We start from the raw sequence: 17,041 nt of genomic DNA on the forward strand, positions 1-17,041 counted from the left end.
AATGAACAGCAAGCACTGAGAAAGAAGGGCAGGGGAGCACAAGAACGCAAGACACTTCCTTTCCCTCCCTTGCCCCCGCCACGTCCCTCACTTTCTTCTTGCATAAAAGCACATCACCCACATTCACTCATTTCTCTATTTTTAAAAGTGCCCAGATTGCTCAAAGATAGCAGAAGTAGGAGAGTTTAAAAAAAAAAAAAAAAAGAAAATCTGGAGCCACAAAGTTAAGAGTTTCAGATGATCTGGGGTTCGGCTGCTTAAGGGACGGTGGAACTCGGGGAAGGTGTCTCGGTCACATGTCTGCTGCTTCCGTTCTCAGCTCCTCACATGGGGGAGGTAGCACACTCCGAGGTCAACTCCATGTCAAAGGTGAGCGACTCTGCAGGGACAGACAGAGAATGCTACTTCAGCCACCTGACCCTGCAGCTGCCAGGGCACAGCCCCCCTCTGGATCAGGGGACCTTCGGGCCAAGGCGAGGTCTGAAAAGCCAGACTGCCCTCCCTCTCTACAGGGCCTTGCCCTGTACAAGGCACAGGGAGTCCCCCACCTCATTTATCCCCAGTTCATCGTGTTTCAATAACATCTAAGGCTGCCCTGTGTAACCTGGCCCCATGTGGCTACCGAATGCCTGAGACTAGTTCAAATCAAATGTGATATTCAAAGCCCACCATCATTCCAAGGACTTAGCATGAGAAAGAAAACCATTTTAAAATAGTACATTGATTTTTCTCTTCATACTGGAATGATGACATGTTGGACATTAATTAGCTTTGCTCAGGGACAGTGCCCAGACCCAGAGTTCAAGCCTAAATTCTGGCATGTGCATGTGCATACACACGTACACACACACACACACATACACACACACACACACATACACACACACACACACACACACACACACACACACCACAAACTGACTTTAATACTGGGTACCAGTGGCTCGTGCTTACAATCCTAGCTATTCAGGAGGCTAAGAGCTGAGGACTGCAGTTTGAAGCCAGCCCAAGTAGGAAAGGCCACAAGACACTTATCTCTAACCCCCCAAAAATCAAAACTAGAGCTGTGGCTCAAGTGGTAGAGTGTTAGCCTTAAGTAAAAAAACGCCAAAACACAACTCAGGGACAGTGGCCAGGCCTTGAGCTCAAGCCCCAGGATCAGCACAAATTTAATTGTCACTTTACCTGCTTCTTTTTTCTGCTGGAAAAGTTACACTCCCACACAGCAGTGCCTTCCATTTCTACAGTCTCCTCCTACTAACACGGCTCTATCTACAAGAGCATCACTCAAAGGGGACTAAGTTCTCTCTTGGGGACAAGAGAATCGGAGGACCAAATACTCACCAAATTGCCCTCCTGCGGAGGGCTCAGCACCTTCACCATTATTTCCAAACTGCATCAATGAATCTAAAGTGCGAGGGGACATCGGCAGGTCAATGGTATTGCTGCAGGTCGTTCTGTAGGAAATGGGGAGCAGCCGGAGGGGAAAGGGCCAGGTTGACAAGACACAATGGAGGGGGGTAAAAAAAAAAAAAAAAAAAAAAAAAAAGAACAAAACACACACACACAAACCATCAAACTCTGGTCTCCAACAGAAAAATAAAAGCTCAAGCTTTTTAAACACACAAGGTCACGCTGAGTACTAAACACAGCCCAGGAGCATCCAACCCCTGCAACAGGGCAACTCTCACCCCGTGTCCCCCCTGTTCCTGGGGCTTGGGGGTGGGGTGGGGACATTAGAAATGAATCAAAACTGGGAAGGGAAAGTACTTACGGTGTCACACAGATGAATTTGGTCTTCAGGTATGGGGCAGCACCTGGGAAGCAGAAAACAGGGCTTATTGGTTGAGTCTGCATGCAGCATAGGAAGGAACCAAGTCACCAGAACTCCCCGGAAACTCATTCCATCCTCATATAGATTGTCTGGAAGCCTTCATCTGCCTTTTGGAGTTGCCCTCCCTCAGCACAGGCTACCTGACACCCTCAACACTTGCAGTTTGAACTTCGATTCTCTCCTGAAACATTCCTGAGCTTTGAAGACTTTGAGCACACTGTAGCTCCCCCCGAGCCGGGGCCAATCTCGTAGTTCCTTCTTCCCTAGATGATGGAAATGTCTAGCTGGTGTCACGTGACCTGAGCCTTGTATCACTTCTCTGCATGCAGGGACCGAGCTGGGCCAGCCATGGTGAGCCGCCCACATTCCAAGTGGACTAAGAGACATGAAGGGAAGAGACATGAAGATGACCAGTGCTAAAGGTTCCAAAGCTACTGAGAGCATGGCTAACTTCCCAGTGGGATACATACATCAAACAAAAAGCTTTTATGTCCAGGAGAGATATCTCTGTCATACACCTATACCAACTAGACAACAGATATCCAGGCCCAGACACATTTTCAACAGCTCAGACACTGGGTAAAGCACACTCTCATGTGCAAAAGAAGAGGGGCAGAGAAGGAGGTGCTGCCATCAGAGGATCCCTTGCCACACTTACATGAGAGCTGGAGAATTCAGCTACTAAACAAATCACCTGGGAGGCATGGACAGCGTGAGCAGGCCAGGAGAGGTAAGGACATCACTGAGGGCTTAAAGAGAAACTATAAACTGGACGTCAGTGGCTTATGTCTGTAATCCTAGCTAAGATTTGTGGTTCAAAGCCAGCCCAGGCAGGGAAGTCTGTAAGAATCTTAGCACCAATTAATCACCAAAAAGCTGGAAGCAGAGGTGTGGCTCAAGTGGTAAAGCGAAGCACCAGCCTTAAATGAAAAAGTTAAGGGGGAAGTGTTGTGGCCCTGAGCTCAAGCCCTAATATTTGCATCTAAAAGAGTGAGAGGGCAAAGGCGGGGAGTGGGGGGGTGGGGGGGGTGGAGGAGCTGTAGGACCAGGATGTCTGACGTGGCAATAAATAGTCATCTGAGTTTACTTTTAGCTAAGAAACAGATTACTTCTGTACAGAATCCAAAGGAACTACTGAGGCAAGGTCCTGAGGTTTCTAAGTCCAACTTGTTTGGCCAAGACTTGAGAAGAGCTAACACTGTACACAGAGAAAGATTTAATTCTCTAGTGATCAAGGCAACAGAGAAAAATAGCCTTGGCCTAAGGTGGACATGGGAAAGCCAAGAAGAACTAAGACTGATCAAAGAAGAAACAGAAAATTCATGAGTGGCCCCATACAAGGTAATGGATGTGCTTTATTGAATTTGTAAATGGCTCAGAATCCCTCCTTCAACCCATCCAAAGATACTATGTAGGATTCTGGTAGAGAAGGAGGGAAAAGGCTCACTCTCTGCAGGATTTTCATGCTATAATACTCTATGAAGATAGGAAATGCTCCCAGGATTACTTGCCTGAAGAATATCATTTGAACCCTCAGACCTTCACACTGCCTGGTCACACTTACCCCAAGCCCGCAGTGCACACTCCTCACATGCCTCTCTACCACACCACCAAGCAGAAAAATCACTCAGGAGTTTGTGCTTTTCTTGTCTTTCCTTTCATGTTCTCTCTCATCTCTCTCAAATCATTCAGTACTCTCTCAGAACCATAGGCTGGTTCTAAAAGCTGAGTCTAGAAGAGAAGCGCTGGGTTTATAAGAACAGTGATATGGGTAGCTCTTTCCTTGATGAGCACCTTGCCCCTGAACAATGTCTCTGAGTAGTAGGCGAGGACCTGCCCACCCCACCCCCGCGTCCCCTGCCCATGAGAGGCATGGAGATGGAAGATGCACCCTTAGGCTGGGAGCCTGGATCTTGAGAGCAAAGTTAGTTGGAAGGACCAACACTTGCTTGCACCTCAACGTCCCCAACAGAAGGAACAAAGGGTGGTATGAAGAGGCTGATAAACAGATCTCCCAACTGAAGCACAAGGTGGAAAGAGAGATAAGGGCAGACAGGAAGTGAGGGCTAATCTCTTCCACTACGTGAACAGAGCTTAACACTGAAACAAAGGGAAAAGGAAAGGCAGTTGTCAACAAGCTCAAATAGCCTCCCTCAACCTCCCTCTACCTAGGAAGATAATTCCTATGAGAGTAGGAAGAAAGCTATGGCATTGTGTTGGGGTGCTCCTTGAGCAGAAGCAGTTTTTTGGGGTTGGTGTGTGTGTGTGTGTGTGTGTGTGTGTGTGTGTGTTTATGCCAGTCCTAGGGCTTGAACTCAGGGCTTGGACACTATCCCTGAGTTTTTGTGCTAAAGGCTAGTGCTCTACCACTTGAGCATCCTTGAAAATGTCCTAGGCTCTGTGTGTGTGTGTGTGTGTGTGTGTGTGTGTGTGTGTGTTTTACTATTTGAACCTTCTCATGACTCTCACCTCTAAAAGCACTCACTACAAAGTTCTTCCCCATAAGGAAGAATAAAGATACTCCCAGGGCTTGATGGTAGAGTGCTTGCCTAGCATGCATGAAACTCTGGGTTCTATTCCTCAGCACCACATACACAGAAAAAGCCCAAAGTGGCACTGTGGCCCAAGTGGTAGAGCACTAGCCTCGAGCAAAAGGAAGCTGGGGACAGTGCCCAGGCCCTGAGTCCAAGCCCCAGGACTGGTGAAGAAAAAAAAAAAAAGCTCCTCTGAGCTCTTCAGACCTTTCTGTCTATCTTCCAAAGAACCTGCAGCTTCCAATTTTCCCCCAAGAACAAAGGGCCAGGAACGTGGAAAATCAACAACTACCTGGGTCTGCTTCCGGATGCTCCTGGCTTTCTGGCCGACAATACTTTCCAAACGCCTCCTCCTTAGGAATGTCAGGGTAGAGATAGACCAGCGGAGATACCAGGATGTTGGTAGCGTCCATGATCTTATAGCCCATGATGATTTCAGCAAATGACATGTTGTTTAGCTGCTGCTTTGTGTATGGCTCCACCGACTGGATCTGGGTCTTGCCTGTCGTAAGATATGGGAAGGACTAAGAGTAGAACCTATAGCTGGGTAGTCTCCAAGAAACTGCCTGATTTGTCTTTCCTGGGAGAGGGGAGGCATATTCCAGCCTCGTGCCTGAGACCCAGCAGCATGACACTGTGGAAAGGTCCAGACTAGATTTTTATAAAGGCTCTCTAGCTGGGTCACTTGCAGCACACATGCATAAGATATCCATGGGGTAGGTATGAAAGGAGATGAGCCAGGCACTGGTAGCTCACGCCTGTAATCCTGCCTACTCAGGAGGATGAGATCTGAGGATCCAGATTCAAAGCCAGCCCAGGCAAGAAAGCCTGTGAGATTCTTATCTCAAATTAACTACCAAAAAGCCAGAAGCAGAGCTGTGGCTCAAGTGGTTGAGCTCAAACCTTGAGCAAAAAAGCTCAGGGACAGAACCCAGGCCCAGAGTTCAAGCCTTAGCATGGGCAAAACAAACAAACCAAAAAGGAAATAAAGAAAAAAAACTTAAATCGTAAATGATAGACAAATAACCACTGGGACAGGCTAAACAAACTGCCAGAGAAATCCCTCAGCTGGAAGGATTTAGAGAAAAGTCAATTGTTTACAAGTCTGAGGCTAGGGAGGCCTAGGCCCGCTCTGCCCTCTAGGGGGCAGTAGCTCCTAGTAGTAGCAGCGAGGAGGCAGTGATAGAAATGGCCACCAGGTGGAGTGAGCAGAAGTTATCTTACCACTGATGTCCTTTTCCACCCAAGTGAAGGTGACGCCTCCTTCCTTGCTGCTCTCACTGAACCTCAACAGGAAGGTGCCAGGAGGCTTGGTGCTCAGGATGGCCCGCTCCCGCTCCTTGCTGATGAAGCCCATGATGTACCTGGCACCAAAGAGGATCAACATTATTTGGGCTCACAGGATGTTCCCTCTGCCACAGTGACTTTGTCACACCTACCCTTCATTCCAAAGGGCCAAGATGTACTTTTTCACAAGATCAATGATATTGTCCAGCCAGACCCAGAAGGAGAAGCCCTTGCCAGCCATGTTTTCCTGGAGAAAAGATGAATGAGAAAGCCCAGTCCATCATCATCCTCCCAGCCTTTTTCTTCCTGGAACGCCATGTACTGTGACCGCCCCTGGGCTCATCAGCCCTCAGAAAGGTCCCGCTGGCTGCTGGATGGAGGGACCAAGGCCTCCAGGCCGCATCCTCTCCACAAGCACCTTGCAGGGGGGGTGCTCTATTCCCACTCTCAGACGTGACCAACCACAAGGACACAACAGTATCACTTACTTTGCAAAACTTAGCCCATGTGATCTGACACCCTGAATAGTTCACACCAGGTCCTGAAGGGGAAACAAAGAAAAAAAAATTCTTTTTAGTTTAAAATCAAATTTTATTTCCCCCAACAGAATGTCCACAATGGGAATGCTCAACTGTCCCACAACAGACTGTGAAACCATTGGCTTTAATGTTATCTGCAGGTTGCCACCACTGTGTGTGTAAACATGTGCACACATACACACACACACACACCAGCACTGAGACCCCCATCTTCTGAGCTGTTGTTTAGTTCAGCATCAAGTCCTGTGTTCTTTCTAGCTATGAGTAGTACTCAGGGGACCAGCACACATTAACTAACAAGCTAACAGGTGGGTTTAGGATATATTTGGTAGCAGCCTGGTACAATGCTCCTTTTAGTCCATGTAGCCAAAAAAAAAAAATCTACTTACTTTTTTGGTTTTTTCGCTTAATAATTTTTACATAAGGCCAGGTGCTGGTAGCTCACACCTGTGATCCTGTTACTTAGGAGGCTGAGATCTGGAGGATTGTGGTTTTGAAGCCTGCCCAGGCAGAAAAGTCCAAGAGATGCTTATCTCCAATTAATCAGCAAAATGCCAGACTGGAGGTAGGGCTCAAGTGGTAGATCACCAACTATGAGCAAAAAAGCTGAGCCAGAGGTCCTGAGTTCAAGCCTTGATACAAGCAAAATTAAAATATCTATGTAAGCCAGGCAAAGTGGCACATGCATGTAATCACAGCACTTGAGAGGTGAAGGCAGGAGGATCTCAAGTTCAAAGCTAGCCTGGGCCATGGGGCAACTTTGTTTCAAAGGCTAGGGATGTAGCTGAACAGTAGAACACTTGCCTAATATGTGCTTAGCCCTGGGCTCCAACCCCATATTGAAGAAATAGGCAGTAACAGGGAATGCCAAACCTCTCAGTTCCATCTTCTAAGGTTGGAAGGTGAGGGAGACAGCAACCAAGAAAAAAGAAGTCTCCCTCTAAGCTCACAGAAATGATTATCTACAGCCGGGTGTCTGTGGCTCACACCTGTAATCCTAGCTACTCAGGAGGCTGAGATCTGAGGAATGCAATTCAAAACCAGCCTGGGCAGGAAAGTCTATAAGACTCTTAAGCTACCAGAAGAGCCAGAAGTGGTGCTATGGCTCAAATGGTGGAGTGCTAGCCTTGAACAACAGAAGCTCAGGGACAGCACAGGCCCTGAATTCAAGCCCCAGGAGTGGCACAACAACAACAACAACAAAGATTTCTAGATTAGGAGCAAACTTGCCCTGTACCCTGACTCTCCAACCTCTCCAACTTGGCATGGTCACAGAGCCTCACTCCAGGCAGATGCTAGGGAATGGCCTGGACAAAGACTCCTTAGAATCCTTGTCTGAGAAGAGCAGGGAGAACAAGGGGTGAAATGCAGACCTAGGAGTTTCTCTGCCAGCGTAGTCAACTGCTCAATGCTCAGGCCCCGCTTTGTAGTGGAAGAGAACTGCCAGCTCAGCACCTCGGCCACTTGATCCCAGGTTCCGATTGGTGGCTTGGTGAAGAAGTTCACGTTCTGTGAGAACACATTAAGAACACATCGGCTCATTTAGATGAGGGATGGTGCTCACAGCCCCCACCAGATCTGACCAGGAAAGAGGTTGGGACACTAACCTTGGGGTTGTTGGTCAGCATGTTATACCACAGGATTGACGCCCAGGCATTTGGCATCTGACAGATGTTGGAGATCACCACAACTGGCAAGGAATGGGTCTGTGGAGAATGTTGAAAATGAGCCAGGGGGGCAGCACACTCTCACAGCCCCCCAAATCTATTCATCCGCACCTCACAGGGTTTGCAGTGGATGTGACTGCCCAGCTGCTGGGGAGACCAGACAGGTGGCCTTGAGTCAACCCAACACCCAGAAAAACAGGGACCTCTGAACTCAGGCTACTGACTGACAATGTGCAGCTTGTAAAATCTGCCTGTGAGTTGTGACCAACAGCCCCTTGTTCTCTATTCCTAAATCCTGAAGTGTAATCTCCAAAGATGAAGATTCTTGTTTTTGAAGGTTTAAAGATCAAGAAGGTTGGCAACAGAATGCAAATGCCATCATTTTCTACACACTGAAAGCTAAGATTCATCTGCTCATACTATTGTGTTGGCCTAATCAATTTGTGTGTGTATGCGCACACACACACGCACATGTGCTGCCACTGGGGCTTGAACTCATAGCTTCAAGCTCTTGGTCAGCTTTTTCACTCAAAGCTAGTGCTCTACCACGAGTCATAGCTCTACTTCAGGCTTTTTTTCTGGTTAACTGGAGATAGTCTCCCGGATTTGTTTGTCTGGGTTAACTTCAAACCTTGATCTTCAGATCTCAGGAAAAGTCCTACTGAGTGATTTCATCCTGAGTCCCTGTGCACAGGGCCACCCTGGTCTCTCTATCAACTCACTTCGAGGTCGATCTTGAGGCCTTGGTGGTAAACCTCCGTCTCGAAGGTGATCAGGTGCAGCTCCTCAGTCACAATCAGGGAGGCCTAGAGTGAGATAAGCAGGCCTCACACACAGCCTCATTACACCGAGTCGGCAAGCCACCAGGTGGCCACAGAGAGCCAGCCAAGCGGCAAGTCAAAGCATTCGCTCCCTTCAACATGAGGACTGCCAGGCCTTCATTCAGTTTTTATTATATTACGCAGACACAAGGGCTTATTTTTAAGACGTGTTAAGGCTGCGTCATCCTCCCCACCCAGTTGGTGGAAAAGCAGTTTTACACAGGCTGTCCTTGAGCTTTGATCCTCCCAATCTCTGCCTCCCAAGTAGCTGTTATGATCCACCAACTGGTGTGGAGGACGACTGAGGAGGAGGAGACTTTCCTGTTTCTCGTGAAGGAAGAGCTCACTCGCCAGACGCTCAGGGAAGTGCTCTGAGCCAGAGAACTCCATAGCACACATGACTTCTGATCATGTCCCATTGGCCAAAGGGACTTTTCTGAATGATGACAGCTGAAATAACAGGTCTCTAATTCTGGGCAGTAAGAGATCGCTTCCTCCCTCGCACAGAAAACCCTCCCAGTTGGCTTGTTGACTTTTACCCCAACAAAACTTACGTCACAATTGGCACGGCCTCCATTCCCACATCTTTGCTCCCTCAGGGTCTGTAAGAAAGGGGGGGTGGTGGTGAAATGCCATGTGTCTCTGCGGCTGTGTCCCATCCTCCCTCTCTGACAGATACACAGGGATGGGGGTGGGGGTGTCCTTACGGGGCTTCTCCCACCTACCAAGTGCTTGAACTCCGCAGAGAGGCTGCCGTTGTTCGATTCTTCCATGTTCATCACTTTTGTGTTAGTACCCAGAATATTAAATTTCCGGGATCTGAATCGCAGAAACAAAATCAACCGCATGGGTGACTGAGTGGCCAGAGGATAAAGTTACATGAACCAGAACAAAAGGAAGCCTCAAGGCTGAACTTACCCTCTGAGAGCCGCAACCTCCCCAGAGTCTCTGTTAAAAACATAGATCAAAGTTAATAAAACATGACCTTGCACCAGGCAGTGCTCCTGTGTGATTGTGATTCTCTTAACTATTCAGATACATCTTATTTGATGATGATGATGATGTGTGTGTGCGTGTGTGAGCACACATGCATGCTGGTTTCTGGGGCTTGAATTTAGGACATTGTTACTCGTGTTTTGTTTTGTTTTCCATTCACATCTGGTGCTCTACCATTTGAGCCATACCTCTACTTCCTCATTATATTTTAGATGCGCACCGTCAAACCCAGTACATGCTTCCCTAAGTCACAAAAGTCCCAGCTCATGACATTCATCAGAACAAAGCATGCCCACAGAGCGGGTCTAGGGGGAGAGGGCATCGCAGTACTGTCTCAATTGCCAAAAGGAGGGAATTCTATCCCAGCCTGCTCTTCCATTCGTCACTTCACCTAAACAGGGGTAAAAAAGCCTTAACCACTGCCAGCAACCTGGAGGGAACCTGGGCATGTGGTGATCCTCATGGTGGCAGAACTCCGAGGACACCCATGAGTCACTGATCTCAGCTCCAGGAACTTGCCCCAACTCTGCATTTCCAGTTATACTGGGTTGCAAATGTCCTCATTATTGAAGCCATGCGGGGTTTTCCCAAAGGTTTGCTCTTAGCTGCGATGCACACAACTCCTGGGTGCTGGCTGGAAATCCTGTCCCTGTGTGACCCACTCTATGAACTCTACGTGTTGCGATGTGTTATCTTCCAAGTGGTCACATTTCTCAGTTTCCATCTTTTATTACTTTGAAAGTTCTTCTCTAATTTTGAATATTCTCTAGACTTTTAGAAAATATAGCTACTATTAGTGTGTCCCAATCATTTTACAGAAGAAAACTGACCAATCAGAAATCATTTGTAAGACACGTTCTATACACCACATCTCAAACATAAGTTCTCCCCCCAGGCCTGTATGTGTGTACACACATACATGTATATGGTTTTTCATGGGCTTATACTCTGGACCTGGGCACTGTCCCTGAGCTTTTTTGCTCAAAGCTAGCGCTTGCTCTACCACTTTGAACCATGGCTCCACTTCTGGGTTTTGGGTGATTAACTGGAGATAAGAGTCACACAGACTTTCCTGCCCAGGTTGGCTTCGAACTGTGATCCTCAGATCTCAGCCTCCTGAGTAGCTAGGATTACAGGTATGAACCACCTGTAATAGGCCTGGCCTATATTTTTTGTATTGGTTTTGATATATAACTGACAACCAAGAGACTATATTATTTAAATTGTACAATTTGAAGAACCTGATGAATGGATATATTCTATACATACCTGTGAAACCAATACAACCAAGGAGCACATCCATTACTCGAAGTTTCCCTGTGATCATTTGTACCCTAACCATACTCTACCCCAACTCGGCCCCAGATGACTCCTGAACTGTTTTCTGTCACTGTAGATTTATTTGCATTTTTAAGGAATATATATATATATATATGCCATATATATATATATTCCATATATGCCATATATATATATATATATGGCATAAAATGATAGGGGAGGAATGGCTTGGTTTCTCTCAGTTTTATTCACGTGTCACTACTGTCAAAATTCATTGTTTTTTGAGTAATATGCTATGTGTGGAGTATGAAAAGATGTGATGTCCACCATTCACCTGAGAGGTCATTTGTGTGTATACACTTTCATTCCTCTTGGGATAATACCTAAGATAAATGACAGAGTCATAGGCCAGGTGAAGGCTTAGCAGTCTAGGAATCTGCCAGGCTTTCTTCTATTAGCCATTCACCACTATAGTGTATATATGCTCTGAAGATAGCCTGGTTAACACACAAATATACCTGGATTTTATTCTGGTGGACCACAGAAAGCCAAATTTAACCTCCCAACCCAATCTCCAATACCAAAGTATCCTCAGACCACTGAGATGTATTAGCTCACTAGTGTGAGAGACCATTTGAAACTTATCTTTATCCCATGTACCAATTTCAGGTCTATTTCTAGAAGTCATTTGGGGAGGAAAAAAAAAAAGAGCCAGGCTTAGGAATACTTACTTATCAATGCACACTTTAATTTTAAGCTGATAATTCAACTCAGGGAATTTGACCAGCAACCTAGTTTAAAAAAAAAAAAATCCAGTTTTAAAAAAGAGTCAAGAAGCTTTTCCCATAAGCTCTAGTTAAAAAACAAAAACAACGTAAAATTCACTGGACACTAGTGGTTCATGCCTGTAATTCTAGCTACTCAGGAGGCTGAGATCTGAGGATCGTGGTTTGAAGCCAGCCTGTGCAGGAAAGTAAGTCTGTGAAGCTCTTATCTCCAAGTAACTACCAAAAAAAAATGGAAATGGTGCTGTGGCTCAAAGTGGCAGAGTGCTAGCATTGAGCACAAAAACAAAACAACTACAACAACAACAACAAAATGCTCAAAGACAGTGTCCAGGCCCAGAGTTCAAGCCCTAGAACCAGCCAAAGAAGTAAAATTCAGCTGGAAGCATGGCTCAAGTAGTAAAAAGCCTGCTTCATTTTTTTTTTTTTAGCCTGCTTCATTTCTAAGAGCTGAATAAACCATAATCCCAAATACCTCCTAAATACCTCCTCCATCCAGCCCAAGTAAGCTCCTTCAGACAAAAAAAAAAAAAATTAAACAAAAAAAAGCCTACAAATGGAGCTATATGAAATTCACAAAAACAAAGCAAAAACTACCAAATAAAATATATAGCAATAACACACTCTGCAGCTGCTATTCTTTCTATTAAACGTGAAACTCAGCACCATACTAAGTTTCCAAGGAGGGAAATTTTACCCCACAAGGGGAAACCCTCTATACCTAGCCCATGGGCTAGCTAGGGCCTCATGGCTAGCCCATCACTAAACCTACTCTTCCCTTTAGATCCTCAAGGAAGAATTAGAACCAAAAGTGCACAGCATTATTTTGTCCCCTTTGGAAGCAAAGGAGAAACTATGGTTTACTGGTTTAGTCTGTCATCACAGGAATGTACCCCCAGCTTTTGTGTGGGTATGTGCCAGTACTAGGGCTTGAACTTGGGGCCTGGGCAGTGTCCTTTAGCTCTTTTATTCAAGGCTGGCATTCTACCACTTGAGCCACAACTTCACTTCTGGCTTTTTGGTGGTTTATTGGAGATAAAAGTCTCATGGACTTTGTTGACCAGACTGGCTTCAAACTGTGATCCTCAGATCTCAGCCTCCCGAATAGCTAGGGTTATAGGTTTGAGCCACCCAGCCCCTGTAATCAAAGAAAAACGAAAGACCTGACTGTACCCAGCTTTGTTTTTGACATGAGACTCAACAAGCCAGCTGATACCAAGAAGAACCCTGGAACCAGACATGGTAGAACATGCCTAGAGTTTCAGCTATACAAGAGAACTGAGAGATAGAAGGATCATTTGAGTTATGCGTTCAAGACCAGCCTGAACAACATAGCAAGACTCAGCCTAAAAGATAACACATACATGACAACAACAAAAGAACAACCTTGGTCACCGACTCTTCTCTGGATTTAAGAATGTTCCTAAAGAAAAGCTCCCTCCAAATGCAAGCACAGTGGCCCACCTGACTTTAGTGGTGAACTGGACCCCGGTTTTGATGACTAAGGGCCGGTCGGGATGCATGGGCATGCAGGGCTGCCGTTCAACTACAAAGGCACTGGAAGGGAGAAGAAGAACAGTGTCACATTGCTGCCATGGTGACTAGTCTTTGTCTTGTTCCCTTGAAGTCCACCAGTCTTTCGATTTAGGGCATGATTTTATTTATTTTTTTATTTCACCTTTTGGATGCGGAAAAGAAGATGAGAATTCTGAGTCACCTTTTCATTAAGTTTCGAAATAGCTCCACAATCCTCTCCTCCAGCATTGGCCGGTGCTGCACAATGGGGTCCCCTTTATAAGAGACCTTTTGCTGCAACTCCTCTAGCTTCTTAATTTGTTGGCGGGTCTGAAGTTGAGATTCAGCTAATGACGTTATCCTGCCAAGAAAAATCAGAAAGGTATCAGTTACTTGAGTGTACACAGGTGAAGTAGAGAAGAGGAAAGTATCAATACCACTAAGAAGTCCCCAGCCTGGGCACGGTGGCATATGCTTATAATCACAGCATTCAGGAGGCTGAGACAGGAAGATCACAAGTTCTAGACCAGCCTGGGCTACATGGTAAAACCCTGACTCAAAACAAAACAACAAAAACAAAAAAAAGGAAAAAAGAAGGAGAGAGAAGAAAGGAAAGAAGGAAGAAAGGAAGGGAGGGAGGGAGGGAGGGAGGGAGGGAAGGAGGGAAGGAAGGAGGGACCTTCTAAAGCTGGTGCTGGTGTCTCATACCTGTAACCCTAGCTACTCAGGAGGCTGAGATCTGAGGATCACAGTTTGAAGCCAGCCAGGCAGGAAGTCCATGGGACTCTTATTTCCAATAAACTACTCAAAAAGGCTGGAAGTGGCGCTTTGGCTCAAGTAGTAGAGTGCTTACCTTGAGCAAAAGAAGCTCAAAGCCAGCACAGGTGGCTCACACCTATAATCCTAGCTACTCTGGAGGCTGAGATCTGAGAACAGCAGTTAGAAGTCAGTGCAGGCAGAAAAGTCCCCATGAGATTCTTATCTCCAGTGAACTACTCACAAAAGAAAACCCAGAACTGGTGCTGTGGCTCAAGTGGCAGAGGGCTAGCCTTAAGTACAAAGAGGCTCAGGGAAAGTGATTAGGCTCTGAATTCAAGCCCCATAACTGACCAAAAAAAAAAAAAAAAAAAAGAAGCTTAGAGACAGTGTCTAGGCCCAAAGTTCACACCCCAGGACTGGCAAAAAAAAAAGTCAGGAGGCATGAATGGAGTTGTCACTGCCTGGAAAAGCCCTCAAGCACATATGGAGATGAAAGAGGCAATTTGTTTCCATTTTCCTCACCCTATCTTATCCATGTACCACATGTGATACTGGGAAACTCCAGGCTGGATGGCCTAAGCCCATGCTCATTACCTATGTAAGCCTCGCCCCTCCTCTTTACCGTGGTGGGCCTCAGTGTCTGTCCACCAGAAGAGAATGGGGTGAACCACATGATGGCTATGAACCCTTTTGATGTCAGCCTCACAGATTTGTCTGCCTAGTCTGGCTCTGAATTTCAATCCTTTGGTTTGAGTCTCCTGAGAAGCTAGGATTACAGGCATAAGTCACCAGCACCTGGCTAAATTAAAATATATTTAAAATACACTAACATAAGTACAGATGCACACACGCACGTGCACGCACACACACACACACACACATTTTGTGCCTGTACTGGGGCTTAAACACAAGGCCTGGGCATTATCCTTGAGCTTTTTGTGCTCAAGGTTAGTACTCTACGACATGAGCCACAGCTCTACCTCCAGCTTTTTTGATGATTAATTGAAGATAAGAATCTCACAGACATTCTTGCCCAGGCTGGCTTCAAACCATGATCCTCAGATCTCAGCCTCTTGAGTAGCTAGAATGACGGAAGGGAACCACTGGCACCTGGCCAAAGGTTGGTTTATTTGGGGGAGTAGGGGGTGGGAGAAGGGGGATGGGTCCAAGACCAGGACTCAAATTCAGTATCTGACAATTTTTACTTATTGGCTAGTAAGCTACGCCTCCAACCTAGTATATATATATATATATATATATATATTTTTTTTTTTTTTTTTGGCCAGTCCCGGGCCTTGGACTCAGGGCCTGAACACTGTCCCTGGCTTCTTCCCGCTCAAGGCTAGCACTCTGCCACTTGAGCCACAGTGCCGCTTCTGGCCGTTTTCTGTATATGTGGTGCTGGGGAATCGAACCTAGGGCCTCGTGTATCCAAGGCAGGCACTCTTGCCACTAGGCCATATCCCCAGCCCCAAACCTAGTATATTTTTATTTAAAAGTTGTCCAAATAAAGTAAAAACACTAACTTTTAGACTAAGTTTGAATATGTAAACACTCCCACTTTAAAGATATAGTACCAATTGGAACCAGGTTCAAGCTGGATATATAGCTGCATGGTAGAGCAAGCACTTTGCCTGGCATGCTGACGCCCAACCACCACCAAAATTTTTTAAAAACAGAGAAAGCAATGGTACCAGATTGATGACTACGACCATGATGACTGTCACAGCTCTCCAGAAGAAAAAGAAAGGTGTTCCTTCTGTGTCTTACCAGTTTTCAAGACGATCCAGGCAGATGTTGGGAGGGCCTCCAATGCATGCGATCTGCTGCCGCCGCTTCCAGTCAGCCAGCTCTTCATCAGTGAGAGTTTTCTGCACGTACTCCATGGCTGACAAAAGCCCTGCCAGCTCACTCACAATGCTCTGGTTGGAAACCAAAACAAAGTCAGAAAACATTTCCCCACGCAGTCTCTAACCACATTCCTTAGTCAGTTCCAGAGAAGGAACTTATTAGAAACCAGTCAAGTTGTGTCACGAGAGGTGCCTGATAGCAGGGGAAGCTGTCCAAGGCGCTTACTCTCCGCATCTGGTCCAGGGCCGTGAGCATCTGTTCCAGCTGCTGCATCTTCTGTCTCGTCACGGACTGGTTGTTTCCATTCAGGTCCTGCATGTCTGTGGAGGGAGGAAAGGCTCTTTGACCAGAGGGAATCCTCTCAGCCTTCTAAAGGCTTCAGGGGCCCACTGTAGTGAAGCATGCCTGTAACCCCAGTTATTTGAGAGGTTGAGGCAGGAGGATGGCAAGTTCAAGGCCTGCCTGGGTTACATAGTAAAGAAACCCATCTCAGAATTTTAAAAAGACAAGTTTCATTAACCATGAAGTTTCAGAAGCCCCTAAACTCCTGCCAACAAAGACTAAACACAGAGTTGAAAAGTCTTTAAAGTCAATAACACAAACTCACTTTCTATGGGAGATTTTAATGTATCTAATATTCACTTGCCTCCTTGACTCTTGAGGGTTTTATAGTTGAAATCAAAGTCATCCTGGAGATTCTCTACCACTTTCATTTTCTGTTCTAGATCCTGTTTAAAGCAAACCAACCAAAAACAGAAGTGAAAAGAGGTTTCCTTGGGGAGAGGGAAAGAGTTTATGAGAATGAAACGGTGCACTCAGGACTTGGGGCTGAGCTCGACTTTACCTGTACACGCTTCCGGACATCCTGCAGGTGCTGCTCCAGCATCTGCTGCTTCTCTGTCACCACAGCAGCCGTAGGGTGGTTAGGTTGGCCCCCTTGCTGTGAAAGACAAGATTAACACATACATGAATGGCAAGAGAGACCCTTGTACGGTATCCATCCCACCTTGCTTGGCTGGTGATGTCACTGCATTGGGAGGGGAGGAGAAACAGTGGTGCAGCAGGTGGTGTGTGATGCATGCAAACCCTCACATTGGCCAGGCGCTGGTGGCTCATGCCTGTAATTCTAGCTACTCAGGAGGCCGAGATCTGAGGACTGCAGTTCAAAGCCA

General features: G+C 46.3%; 1 protein-coding gene across 6 annotated transcripts in view; it reads right to left on the bottom strand.

Annotated features, from left to right (window-relative positions):
• Positions 1 to 188: 188 nt before the first annotated feature.
• Positions 189 to 17,041, bottom strand: part of Stat3 (signal transducer and activator of transcription 3) — a 49,003-nt gene continuing 32,150 nt past the window's right edge. For 3 of the 6 annotated variants that reach the window (XM_048366967.1, XM_048366966.1, XM_048366965.1), the window contains exons 5-24: positions 16,714 to 16,809; positions 16,516 to 16,597; positions 16,095 to 16,189; positions 15,789 to 15,940; positions 13,462 to 13,620; positions 13,209 to 13,301; positions 11,691 to 11,750; positions 9,601 to 9,630; positions 9,408 to 9,501; positions 9,237 to 9,284; positions 8,584 to 8,667; positions 7,802 to 7,900; positions 7,568 to 7,703; positions 6,144 to 6,196; positions 5,808 to 5,902; positions 5,593 to 5,732; positions 4,658 to 4,870; positions 1,775 to 1,817; positions 1,345 to 1,457; positions 189 to 379 (exon numbers count right to left, since the gene is read on the bottom strand). In XM_048366967.1, the coding sequence (XP_048222924.1) occupies positions 324 to 379; positions 1,345 to 1,457; positions 1,775 to 1,817; positions 4,658 to 4,870; positions 5,593 to 5,732; positions 5,808 to 5,902; positions 6,144 to 6,196; positions 7,568 to 7,703; positions 7,802 to 7,900; positions 8,584 to 8,667; positions 9,237 to 9,284; positions 9,408 to 9,501; positions 9,601 to 9,630; positions 11,691 to 11,750; positions 13,209 to 13,301; positions 13,462 to 13,620; positions 15,789 to 15,940; positions 16,095 to 16,189; positions 16,516 to 16,597; positions 16,714 to 16,809 (1,941 nt within the window). In that variant the 3' untranslated portion in view covers positions 189 to 323. The remainder of the gene's footprint in view (positions 380 to 1,344; positions 1,458 to 1,774; positions 1,818 to 4,657; positions 4,871 to 5,592; positions 5,733 to 5,807; positions 5,903 to 6,143; positions 6,197 to 7,567; positions 7,704 to 7,801; positions 7,901 to 8,583; positions 8,668 to 9,236; positions 9,285 to 9,407; positions 9,502 to 9,600; positions 9,631 to 11,690; positions 11,751 to 13,208; positions 13,302 to 13,461; positions 13,621 to 15,788; positions 15,941 to 16,094; positions 16,190 to 16,515; positions 16,598 to 16,713; positions 16,810 to 17,041) is intronic. The other 3 variants (XM_048366970.1, XM_048366968.1, XM_048366969.1) reach the window with 3 other exon arrangements.

The sequence above is a fragment of the Perognathus longimembris genome, chromosome 17, assembly GCF_023159225.1.
Source record: "Perognathus longimembris pacificus isolate PPM17 chromosome 17, ASM2315922v1, whole genome shotgun sequence".
NCBI classification, from domain to species: Eukaryota; Metazoa; Chordata; class Mammalia; order Rodentia; family Heteromyidae; genus Perognathus; species Perognathus longimembris.